The 12,477-nt window shown below is 45.9% G+C and overlaps 1 protein-coding gene across 3 annotated transcripts in view; it reads right to left on the reverse strand.

The window, feature by feature from the left end:
- The window catches only part of EGFR (epidermal growth factor receptor), a 186,929-nt gene that overhangs the window by 45,459 nt on the left and 128,993 nt on the right, over positions 1 to 12,477 (reverse strand). For all 3 annotated transcript variants that reach the window (XM_030795770.1, XM_030795771.1, XM_030795772.1), the window contains exons 5-12: positions 8,990 to 9,058; positions 7,700 to 7,818; positions 6,212 to 6,353; positions 4,426 to 4,542; positions 3,723 to 3,849; positions 3,550 to 3,623; positions 2,641 to 2,731; positions 24 to 223 (exon numbers count right to left, since the gene is read on the reverse strand). In XM_030795770.1, coding sequence (XP_030651630.1) covers positions 24 to 223; positions 2,641 to 2,731; positions 3,550 to 3,623; positions 3,723 to 3,849; positions 4,426 to 4,542; positions 6,212 to 6,353; positions 7,700 to 7,818; positions 8,990 to 9,058 — 939 coding nt within the window. The remainder of the gene's footprint in view (positions 1 to 23; positions 224 to 2,640; positions 2,732 to 3,549; positions 3,624 to 3,722; positions 3,850 to 4,425; positions 4,543 to 6,211; positions 6,354 to 7,699; positions 7,819 to 8,989; positions 9,059 to 12,477) is intronic.

Genomic DNA, 12,477 nt, shown 5'->3' on the forward strand with positions numbered 1-12,477 from the left:
CAAAACAGAAAGCGGTGACTTACTGCAGCTGTTTTCACCTCTGTTGCTTATAATTTTGGTTTTCTGACCGGAGGTCCCAAACAGTTTTTTCCAGTTTATTGTATTTGCATAGCACAAATTTTTGTTTCCTGAAATTATCACATCTCCATCACTTATCTCCTTGAGGGAGCGTAATCCCAAGGATGTTATGTTCAGGCTGACGACCGCAAGAGAAAACTGACCACTACATTGGAGAGAAGAAAAATCATGTGGTGAAAAATTATAAAAATGATGTATCCCTGAAAACTTTGTTTTTCCAGACCACCTTTGATTGACTACAAACTGCTTTCTAATGATGGTAGGTCATGCCGTGGGAGGTACACACTGCAACTTTTGAAAACTGCAGGTGTTTTTTAAGCTCCTCCAGGCAAAAGCTAGTTCCTTGTTTATTTAGTATCTTTAACCCAGTGGCAGATGGGGAGGATGAATAAAATGCCTTAATGTCATTATATTTTCTCCATTTTCATTTTGCCTGGAAATTGAGAACATATTCTAACCTCTCAAACAGCCAAATACACTTCAAAGGTGTGGGTTCGTCCATCTATCCACCACCAGCCTGTCCCTCTATCCATTCATATATTTATTGAACAAACACTTGAGGTTCTCTGTCCCAAATTCTGTGCAGGTTAAATATGTTTCCTCCTCTCAAGGACCCTTGATCTGGTGGTGATACAACCCCGTAAGCAGATCATTTTGAGCTGGTGTGAAGAGCACAGTGAGTGTGGGCAACATGGAAGCAAAGAGCAGGGGCCTCTGAACAGGTCTGGGAGGGATGCCTGGGAAGTGGGGCCTCTCTCCAAAAAGCTATGCCCAAGGTTGTGAGGCCCTGAGAGCAGGAACTGTGGCATTTTCTTCACCACCCAACATGACACTAGGATGCTATTGGGTGGTCCAATGTGTATATCAGATGACTGGATGGAAGTCATTCAGACTGAAGGGGGGATGTTGTCAGCCACCTGGAGGAGCAGGAAGGCACGTGGTGGACATGAGAACCACTAGCCCCAGCCAGACCACAATGGGTGTGAGAACCACTAGCGCCTGCAGGACCATGATGGGTGTGAAAAACTCTAGCCCCAGACAGACCACGATGGGTGTGAGAACCATTAGCCCCACCGGACCATAATGGGTGTGAGAACCACCAGCCTCGCCAGACCACGATGGGTGTGAGAACCTCTAGCACCTGCAGGACCACGATGATGCAGGCTGGGAGGGCTGGGCTGGTTTGGGGAGGGAGCACAAGGCCAGAGTGCACCTTGTGCAGGAGCTGTCTGTAATTGAGAAGGAGCCACGGGAAAGAGATCTGCATTTGCAGGAAGCTCTCATCTGACCCCAGGCTGAGGGCTGGGCCAGCTGAGAGCACTGGATGAAGAGACTGATGTTCAGGTGTTGGATGGCAGGGGGTTAGAGTATCATCCAGAGGCTTCTCCTCTCCCTGCTGCTTTTCTTTCCCCCATCTTTTTCCTTTCTCCTACACAGATGAGTAGTCTTGGATAGGAGCCTGTAACCAATACCATTAGAAATTCTCCCCCATATATGCCCACGGAGGCCAGGACACCAGGGCAGAGCCAGGTTTTCCTTGCAGGGCAGGTCTGGGGCCTCAGTGAGTCACGCCCTGGAACCTGTGGCCACCCTGTCTCAGTAGGAGCTGGAATCACCAGACTTCTCATTAAGTGTGAAAAGTAAGTAACCCTTATCTTCCTTAAATCCCTACAACTAAACCAACTGGCTCATACCAGCCATCCAAGAAAGTTGCTCTAAATCTCTTATTTTTGTAAGAATCTTGGTCAAAGAAAGTATTCCAGAGAATTCAGAGCAAAAAGGCCTTTCTGGGAAGCAAAGGTAGCCACATATTTAGTATCAGAGATTCAGAGCCAAGGGAGTTTATGGGAGGCAATGCATATTTCATGCACTCTTATTCTCTTTAATGTTGCACAGTATTATCTAGTGCTTTAGGAGTCAAGTAGGGGCAGCAGTTCTCATAACAAGGCTGCTTCCAAGGCGGGTTTCACTAAGAGATTCCCATTCCCTCCTCCACACCACTAAACTGATGATTACCATTACCATATTAAAGATGCTTGTGTGTGAGCACCTGCATGTCTATTCCACTGTCAAAGCTGAAAAAGTGAAAATTCTTGAAGAGTGGTGCTAAAAAGTCTCTCTGGTCCCTGTGATAAGATGTGCATAACCTCAACTGCATCCTGAGAAGACACCAGCTGAACAGACATGGTTAGACAGTCTGCAAAGTACCGGACCCACACGTTTTGTAAGTGTCAAGGCCATGAAAAACAAGGAAAGACACAGGAGCTAATATAGGTTAGAAATGGACTGAGAAGATTTGACAACTAAGTGCAATGTGGGATCTGGAGTGGACACAGAAGCAGAAGCACTGGCGAACGCTGAGAAGTCTGTGGTTTGGCGGACAGCCTGTGCCAATGGTCGTTCAGTCTTGATCCTTGTGCCTGCTCATGTAAGATAGCATTCGGGAATGCCGGCGAGAGGTGTAGGAGCTCTGTGCCCTATCTTAGCAACTCTCCTGTTAAGCCTAATTTCCAACTAAAAAGGCAAATGTAATCTACCAGGCTTTGGCTGTGGTCAACTTACTGTTGCTTGGTCCTGCCGCGTATGATTTCTAGGTTCTCAAAAGCATGGAGGTCCGTCCTGTTTTCAGGCCAAGCCTGAATCAGCAAAAACCCTGTAAGGCAGAAGAAAGACTCAGACACACACCACGTAGGAGTTTCTTTTTCGTATGAGACATTACTCTAGACTCTCAGGGACTCTGTATTATATGAACAGTGAGTGGGAAAATCGGATTTGCTTTCTTTTTCATTACCATCTTCTCTGAGTGTACATGCGCATGGGCGGACGCAGGCCGAGCCAGAGTTCACAGCTGCTTCTCGCCTCCCACAAAGATTCCGCGTGTCTCCCGCCGCCCCCCTGGCTGCGGCCCTGGGACCCCTGCTGCGCCGCGTATCTGATTACCCCGAAGAGGCTCCTGCTGCGATGATCTGCCAATTGTGGATCTGGTATCACATACAAAGGAGCTTTACAGATTTTCCTTATTTGATTCCAACCTTGTTATTTTGGTGTAATCTTCCCATTTTAGAGAGGAAGGAAGCGGAGCTCAGGCGGCAGTCATGGACCCGAGGCTTGCCCGTGGCCCCACAGGGCTCTGGCGTCCAGTTTCAAAAGCCCGAGGCTAGGCTGCTCCTCACCTACCCCTGTCCCCTCCCTCCACCCGCAGGGGTTATGGGCCACCAAGGCAGCTGGCTGGGGCCGGGCAGGAGGGAGAAAGCGTGTTCACACGCGCAGTGAATGACCCAAGCCTGGCCTTAACGTGTCCCCTTTTGCCTGCAGGGGAAACTGCACTTTTGAAAAGTATCAAAACATCAGCCATTAATGGTAAAATTTCAGAAGAAATGTTTTTATTCCAAGGGAGAAGGAAATATGTCGAAAAGTTCTCTCTCAAACACGGATTTCCCATTTATATTCATGTGATAATTGAGCCCAAACCTGTGATTTCCTTTACGGTTTTCAGAATATCCAGTTCCTGTGGGTCCAGAGGCGGAGTGTGTGTGAAGGAGTCACTGAAACAAACAACAGGGTGATGATTGATCACCAATCTCTACCAGTTAAAAAGGCAGATTTTGTTTTTCTCTATACAAGTAACTGAACCTGTAACTCACCCCCTAAATGCCACCGGCAGGATGTGGAGATCGCCACTGATGGAGGTGCAGTTTTTGAAGTGTTTAATATTTGTAGCATTTATGGAGAGTGTGTCTTTAAATTCACCAATACCTATTCCGTTACACACTGCAGAGATAACAGAGACGTGTATTCCGTTCACATTTGGTGGATTAAGAATAGCTAGGGATCCACAGGCAGAGGGAAGCAGGAAGGAATTCCGGTCGCAGGAACCGCCACTGCCACATCATTGACTCAACGAACACTGATGGGGCTGGGGAGGGTGCGGGGGAAGGGGGGACACCAGGACCTATAGCACACTTTGGGGCCACGGCGGTGTAGGAGATGCCATCCCTATCACCCCACACCGACCTTGCGTTCTCCTCATTATTTCCCATGGGCCGCGTGGAGCTGGACTGCTTCCAGCTCTGCATCCCCTGGATTCTCCCCAGGGCTGGGCACCTGGCAGCTGCTGAGGGGCTGGCTCTGTGCACTGTTCTCATCAGAGCCCCCCACCCCATCACAACCTTCAGTGCCTTCCCATTGCCTAACCTGGCTTTACAGCTTTATCTTCTGTTTTAAAGAAATGATATGCATAGTTGTTTTTTAATGAGAAGAGGAAGATGTATTCATCTGGAGGTGGCATGAGAGCCCAGCCTCAGCAGCTGAGAACAAGCGTCGTCTGCACACCGGCAGGCTTCCTACCTTTGCGGCAAGGCCCTTCGCACTTCTTACACTTGCGGACGCCGTCTTCCTCCATCTCATAGCTGTCGGCCCCGCAGGCTCGGACGCACGAGCCGTGATCTGTCACCACATAATTACCTGGGGAAGAGAGCATGAAAGGAAGGTGACGACGGTGGCGCCAGGTGCTCGGGCCTCACACAGACGGTCCAGGTCCTCCTCTCGAGGGCTGATGGAAAGGCTCCATCCTCCTTTGGCTTTATTTAAGAACAAAGAATGAAAGGTTGCAAATAGAAAAGGAATCCCGTTCAAGAGTTTAATAACATTCTAGGCCGCAACGTGGACAATACAGGTGTTTCATCATGGCAGGAAACACTGGGTCCCTTGAGGGGCCAGCTGTTCTGCATCCCAGCAGGCACCTCAGCCCTCTCCTCCACCTGCTCTCACCTTTAAAGTAATTCATTTGTGTTAATAGCAGACTTCTGTGTATTTTTAGGAGCTCTATGTCTTCCTTTTTTGTTTGTTTGAGATGGAGTCTTGCTTTGTCACCCAGGGTGGAGTGCAGTGGTGTGATCACAGCTCACTGCAACCTCCGCCTCCCGGGTTCAAGCAATTCTCCTGCCTCAGCCTCCTGAGCAGCTGTGATTACAGGCGTGCGCCATCACGGCCGGCTAATTTTTGTATTTTTAGTAGAGATGAGGTTTCACCCTGTTGGCCAGGCTGGTCCCAAACTCCTGACCTCAGGCAATCAGGCCCCCTCGGTCTCCCAAAGTGCTGGGATTACAGGCATGAGCCAATGAGCCACTGTGCCTGGCCTGTTCTTGTTTTAAGTTCCCCAAGAAGATCTTCAAAAATATTTATAGGACCTTGGTGATTCTTCTGTGAACCGTCTGCTCTTGGTATCTCAGGCTTGAAGTGTTTTCCTATGGATTTTAAAGCTCTATTAAGCCCTATCTCAAAGACTATATCTGTGTCATCACTGTGGCACATTTTTCTTTAGCTTCATTTATCATTTACCTTATAATGGCTTATTATTTTGTGTTTTTTTTTTTCTCATACAGAGTGTAAAATTTTTCATGTACACAAATCTGGTAGAGTAAAATCTCCCCCTCATAATTGTTCTTTCAATTTTTTTTTCTCAGTTAATCTCCCCTTCTAGAGATCAAGACTGGTTTCTAAAACTCTTTCATTAGACAAAGTTTTGCTTTCTCTGTCAGGAAGTATTTTATGTCAGAATTTCCCTAAACCCTGGAGCCACCAGTACAAATGTAAGTACAAACAAGCAAAACTCAAACCCAAACCCAAACCATTAAAACAAAACAATCAAACAAAACCTCTACAATACAATACTACTAAGAGGCATAACTTTCACTAGAATTTTAACAACTCAAGAAGGCAGGTCTTCTGATAGACTCTCTGATTTCAGTCTATTAAATACCTGCTCGGCACAAGCACTAAACAGTGACATGCCCACAGCTTTGTGCCCAGCAGACAACTGAATACCCACGACTGTGGCTGCTGGATGAGTGGTGAGGGCTGAGCAGCAGGTGTTTCTCCTGTGAGGTGGCCTGGCCACCAAGATCTGCCCTGTGCACTTAGCAGCCCCCATGGGTGGAGATGGCCACCATCTGCCCACTCCTCAGTAGCAAGCCTTGCCTCTGTGCCTGGACGGGCACATGGTCGCCTCCCCAAAGCGAGGCAAACACATACACCCAAAGACTCTCCAAGACGGGATACTCCAGGGCTCAGCAGGAGACAGAGCGAGACAAAGATGCCTGACCAGTCAGAGGGCCCACAGAGGAGGACTCACGGGGACACTTCTTCACGCAGGTGGCACCAAAGCTGTATTTGCCCTCGGGGTTCACATCCATCTGGTACGTGGTGGGGTTGTAAAGCATGAGTGGGGGGCAGGTGTCCTTGCACGTGGCTTCGTCTCGGAATTTGCGGCAGACCTGTGGAGGAGAAAGGACACGCTGGGCAAGTGAGGTAAGTACACTCAGCTCCACACACGGAGGAAGCGCAGCACTGCGTTGACTCCCGTCAGAAAGCCCAAGTTACCGTCTTCACAGCCTAGTGTTCAACTACTGTGAGAAAACCCAGCTGGCGCCCTCTGCAGAGTCAGAAAGACCCTTCTCTAAAAAGTCCATTTTTTTCTTACGTGTACTGTCCCACCTATCATAATTTATGGATTATGATAAAAATACGTCTCTTTACTAACGTACAGATGATGGAGTTCACAGATTATAGTAGTGACTATGGAGTGAAATTATGTTTAATTTCCCTTATAAAGTACATTGGGCTTCCCTTATAAAGTACAATCGAGGGTACATTTTATAATGTATTGCTGAATGGCAGAAAACCTTGCTAGAACAATGCCCTGTAAAGGGGCCAGACCCAATACGGTGGGGGCTTTTCCTAGGATCAACCCCACGCACAGTCTTCTCCCTGGGGCTCACATTAGAAACAGCCCAGGCCAACCAAGTCACAATTCCTGGGTCTGGGTCCAGCCTCTGGAATTTAGGAATCTTCTCTGAAACCACAGAGTGCTCTGGATTTAGTTTTAGGGAGGGCTTCGTCACACCAGCTCTCACTCCAGGTGTCACATCCACCAGCCTTGGCATCTCCAGGACTTCCAAGACGCTTCTGACCTGCACCCTCCAGTGCTGCCCAGAGCCTGCTGGGGCAGCAAGGCTTCTGCTGGCACTTTCTGCAGTGATGGGGCGAGAGTGAGTACTTCAGGACCCCTTGAGGGCAGGGTGCAGCTCAGGAGGTGCCTGAGCAGTGGTGGAGGAGCCGAGAGATCCGTGTCAGGAGGCCCTAACGCAGCTCCAGCCAGCAAGACCTGTGTGGCTCTCCATGGATCTCTTAGGGACCTCACAGTGTCAAGTCTCTAGAGGTATAGCCGAAGTCAAACAATAAAGAGAGTGTGCTGCTGGCAACAAGACACATTCATGACAAATACTTGCATGTAGTATTTAGTGCTTGTTCTGTGCCCAGGTCCTAATGATGGACATCACAGGCATCACATCATTTAAGCATTCAACTGGGAGAGACTTTGTTATGCATCACTGTCAGGTAAGGAAATGGAGGCATGGCGGTCCCATCATTTTCCCAAAGTCTCAGTGAGTGGTGGAGGCAGGATACTAAAGATACTTTGTCACCAGGCAGAGGGCAATATCCTATCTGTTACTACAAATGCTAATTGACAGCTTCCCCACAGGAAGTCCTCTGTCCTGGTGTGGGTGGGGAGGATGCAGCCACAGCCTGCTCCAGGGAGGCTGCCAGAGGGGCATCTTACCAGGCAGTCGCTCTCTCGGGGGCCCGTGCAGCCCGCGGCACACTGGTTATGGCAGCAGTCACTGGGGGACTTGCCACGGCAGCGCCCAGAGCACTGCTGGGCACAGATGATTTTGGTCACTGAAAAAGAGCAAAGGTCCCCAGTCAGCTGAAGAGTGAGGGTAGGATCATTTCCCAGGGACGTTGCAGAGCGCTTGCAGACTTTTTCACGAAAAAGTGAAGACACATTTGCTTCCAACGAAACCACATTCAAGCTAAGTCAAACCATGCCCTTTTCTGATTGCCTCTTTTTTCTCCTGATTTATTTTTAATCACTTAAGAGAACTCATCAGATCAAGTCTAGACTTTGAGACCTGCTAAATAATGAGATACATCTTGGGCAATGCAGGAAGCACATACAAAGAACAAGAATACCTGCTGGGAAGTAGTGTTTAGAAGGGCCTAACAGCTACCCCACAATTCAGCTTAAGGACATAGGGTCCGTTTTTGAGCTCATGTCCCCAGGTTCCTTGGCCACTGGCGGCTGAGCCAGATAGCCATACCGGGGAGAATGGCCCTCTCCATCGTAAAGCAGGGTCATGGAAAAGTCCCCATGAGAACCCGTGCTCAGGCTTCTGTGTAGGTGGGTACCAAAGAAAGCCAGGGAGGGAGAGGAAACAAGAAACCTGGTGACTGCTGTCAACAGGGACAAATCTTCCATTCCTGGGAAAGTGTGCTGTGTTCAGAGGACAGGGCTGGGGTACCTGCTGATGTTCACTTATTGTTGTTGTTCTTGTTTTGAGATGGAGTCTTGCTGTGTGGCCCAGGCTGGAGTGCATTGGCACGATCTCGGCTCACTGCAAGCTCCGCCTCACAGGTTCACGCCATTCTCCTGCCTCAGCCTCCCGAGTAGTTGGGACTACAGGCACCCGCCACCACACCTGGCTAATTTTTTGTATTTTTAGTAGAGATGCAGTTTCACCACGTTAACCAGGATGGTCTTAATCTCCTGACCTCGTGCTCTGACCACCTCAGCCTCCCAAAGTCCTGGGATTATAGACGTGAGCCACTGCGCCCAGCCCCTGCTGATGTTCACTTATTTGTGACAGGCTTAAGCGCCCAAAATAGCCCACCCTGGATTAACCGCATGCGGTGAGATTTGCAAGACGGTCCTTCACCTACTGGTTCACATCCGGCCCTGTAATAAAATAACTCTTTGGAGTCTTCAAAGGGAAAACAAATCCAATCACCTAAGTAAGTGAAGGAAGAGAGGGGCAGTCACACATGGGTCTGAGGCTGTTCACTGACTTACGTTTCTGGCAGTTCTCCTCTCCTGCACCCCAGCAGCTCCCATTGGGACAGCTTGGATCACACTTTTGGCCTGAAATGTAAAAGTAATAGATGCATATCTCAGTGAAAGGGAAGGAATGAGAAACTGATGACACCCTTTCCCAGGCCTGAGTTAAGCATGTGCAATAAATGAAGACAATCTTTTCAACTTATTCTCTGATTGTTTGGCAGGCTGGTTTGTAGAATCACTTAAGAGACCCTAATAAGAAAAGAAGATGAACCATGAACTGCTTTTATTTACATGTCAGCTGTGGAAACTGAGGTAGAGAGTAATTACTGACACGGGCCACATAAATGAGAATTTTTCATGAATTTGAGGTTCCTTGTTTACAATCTGCTTAGGCTTGGAGCATTCCCTGGCATCTCCCGCCACAGCTAGAGTGTCTCGTCTGGCTGAGCCTTTGGCACGGACCCACTACTTCCTTGCTGTGTCCAGTCTTGAGTGACTGCATGTGTCAGCCGTTCTGGGATTGTTAAGTCATGGCCTGTAAATAAAACCTTCTAGACTCCAAACCAGAGAGAAACACAGAATGGTGCACAGAGGGTGAAATGTTAACAGTGCAGATCACTTTAATGACTGTGTAAAACCTTAGCTATCTGGTCAATTTTTGCAATTTTTATAATTGGCCGATTACAAATTACAGCTGCAAAGGTTTTCCTCTCTTCTGTCGTGTTTTCTTTTTATCAGTATTAAGAAGTCTGAAGGTCGAAGTGCTATATCTATATAGAAAGAGCAGCTTAACCACCAAATTTGTTAAAGAGTCCAGTCATGCAGATATCTTTTACTGTGAAGACATAGTAAACTAGAGGTGTTCATGGGTCCTGAGGTCCCCTGCAGTCAGGAAGAATTTAGATTTCAAACAGAAAAGCTGACGATCGATCTCCCATGTGACTGTGAAGCCAGGATACCACCAGGGCAAAGGGCGCTAATGCCGCACTGGTGGTCCTTAGAGTCATGAAGGCCGGGGAGGCTGGCACCACGACAGTGACAGCGGGGGATGGACGTTGTGAGGAGGGAGGCAGAGAGACTGCGACAGAGGTCTAGAGAAAGCAAGGTCATACGGAGGCATGCTAAAAGCAGCTAGATCTGTAGCGTGCAATCCCATTCTTTCTACTTTTTACCCTGTACTCACATATAATTTTCAAATTTCTATTATAAGCATGTAATCATTGTATAAAATAAAAATGTTTAAAAGAAAAATGCATCTTTTTCTAACAGGGGAAACATTTGCCAATAAACAAACTTAAGATCTGTTTATGATTCTAGTATTGACCATCTATTACAAAAAAGAAATGCAGGCACATCATATAAAATATGGATAATAGAAGAAAGCAAAAAGAAGACATGAGACTCATCCAGAGTTAATCAATACAGACATAAATCTATGTATATACAGGAATTGGAATCCCACTGTACATTGTGTTATAACCTTAAAAACCCAGGTAAAACATGGTAATTTTTCCATGCTTTTACATATGCTTCTGTGCTTTCCATGCCTATAAATATGCATCAATAGCATGGCTGCTGCATAATTTGTTCAACCAATCTCTTATTTTTAGATATATAATTTGTTCACAAAATTTATTATAAATAAGGCTGCAAGGAATTCTTGTATAAGAATATGTTTCTACATCTCTTATGATTTTCAATTTCATTATTATTTCTTTTTCTCTTATTCCTAAATGTGATATTCATTGGTCAAAGCTATACATACTTTGAGGCTTTAGATACATATTGCAGGAGTATTGCCAAGCTTGATTTTATTAACATATATGCCCACAAGCAGAACATGAGAATTTCTGTTTCTCCACACCCCAGCTGACCCAGGTGTTTAAAAGCAAAAGGAACCCAAATACTTTGCAAAGGAAGATGTGATGCTTTCTTATTTTACTTTGACCTTCTTATTACACTAGAAATAACATTTTACTTTATCTCTTGGCCACATTTGTGTGTGTGTGTCTGTGTGTGTGTGTGCGTGTGTGTGTGATAGAAAGAGAGAAAGGGAGAGTGAGAGAGAGAGGCTGCCCATGTTCTCAGCCAGGTTTTTATTAAGAGATTCATCTTTTTCTTAGTCTTTTAAAGATGACTTCAGAGAGTGATATAGCAAGGATATTAACCCTCTTTGTGGCAGTCAGACATGGCATAATATTTTCCTGGTAGCCATTACCATATTTTACATGAAAGTTTTGTTTTATGATGTCAAATTTTGGCTTTTCTTCAACTTGATATTACAAAATATTCATCTTTATGTTTCCTTCTGGCACTTACATATATATAAAATATTTTATTATACGTATTTAATATGTATTTGGAATTTATATTACATGGAGTGGGTGATGGATTTATTTTAATTTTCTCTCAAGTAAACCCATTCATTCTAACTTCTAATGCCCAACTTCAGCATAAACATAAAAGCTGGGCACACCGTGAAATTTTTCTGAGTCTTAGACATCTTGTCCATAAAACACTTAAATCATCTCGTGAGATTTTTTTTTGGTGAAGACTAAATGAGACCCGTTCTGAGCAGGAATGTGTAGCCATAAAGCACCAGTCAAGAGAGGGGCTTCCTTTACCACAGGAGCCTGGCAGCATTCCCAACTTGCCTCTAGATGGTAAGGAGGAAATTTCAGGTATCAGGTCGATGGTGAATTTGCACTCTCCAATGCAACTAACCCAACATACCTAATTCCTTTTTAAAAACCCTTTATGGTTCTTTCACTTTGATATTTTCACCCCTAATAGTTAAGTCATTCCAGACAATTTATTGAATAAGGAATTATTCCCTTATTGGCTTGAAATGTCAGTTCTTTATAGACTTTTGATTTTCTAGGCTTATTCTTATTGTCTTATTTTTTGTTTCTTAAAGCAATGCTATATTGGCCTACAGTTCCAAGCCCTGTAGTATTTGAATCTTTTTACTGCATGAACCTACCCTTCATTCCCCTTTCCAGCACTTTCTTTGTGGGTCTTTCCCACAGTTGTTTTCTAGAACATGGAGACCTGTGGGCTTCTTGTTTGTGGGCTGCCTGACGTGATCCATGGCAAACACTTGCCCCATAACCGTTCCAGGTTCATTAAAAAAAAAATAAAATGTGCACAATTTAACCTCCCCGTTGTCCACCAGACAGCTGAGGTAATGCTAACCTTGATCTCATAATACGAAATTTTGCAATGTGAAATAAACCTTTCAGTTTCTTGCAAACATAGTAGGTGTCAGGATGGGTAGCTGGTGGAATAATATATCTATAAAACAAAGAGCCTCAATACCCGTGTTCACAGCAGCATTATTCAAACAGTCAAAAGATGGAAGCAACCCCAGTGTCTGTAGATGGGTGAATGGACAAACAAAATGTAGTGTCAACATACAATGGAACATTATTCAGCCATGAAGAGGAAGGATATTCTTAACACGTGCTACAGCATAGATAAACCATTGGGACCTTTTGCTA

Source organism: Nomascus leucogenys, chromosome 17, assembly GCF_006542625.1.
Source record: "Nomascus leucogenys isolate Asia chromosome 17, Asia_NLE_v1, whole genome shotgun sequence".
Lineage (NCBI taxonomy): Eukaryota > Metazoa > Chordata > Mammalia > Primates > Hylobatidae > Nomascus > Nomascus leucogenys.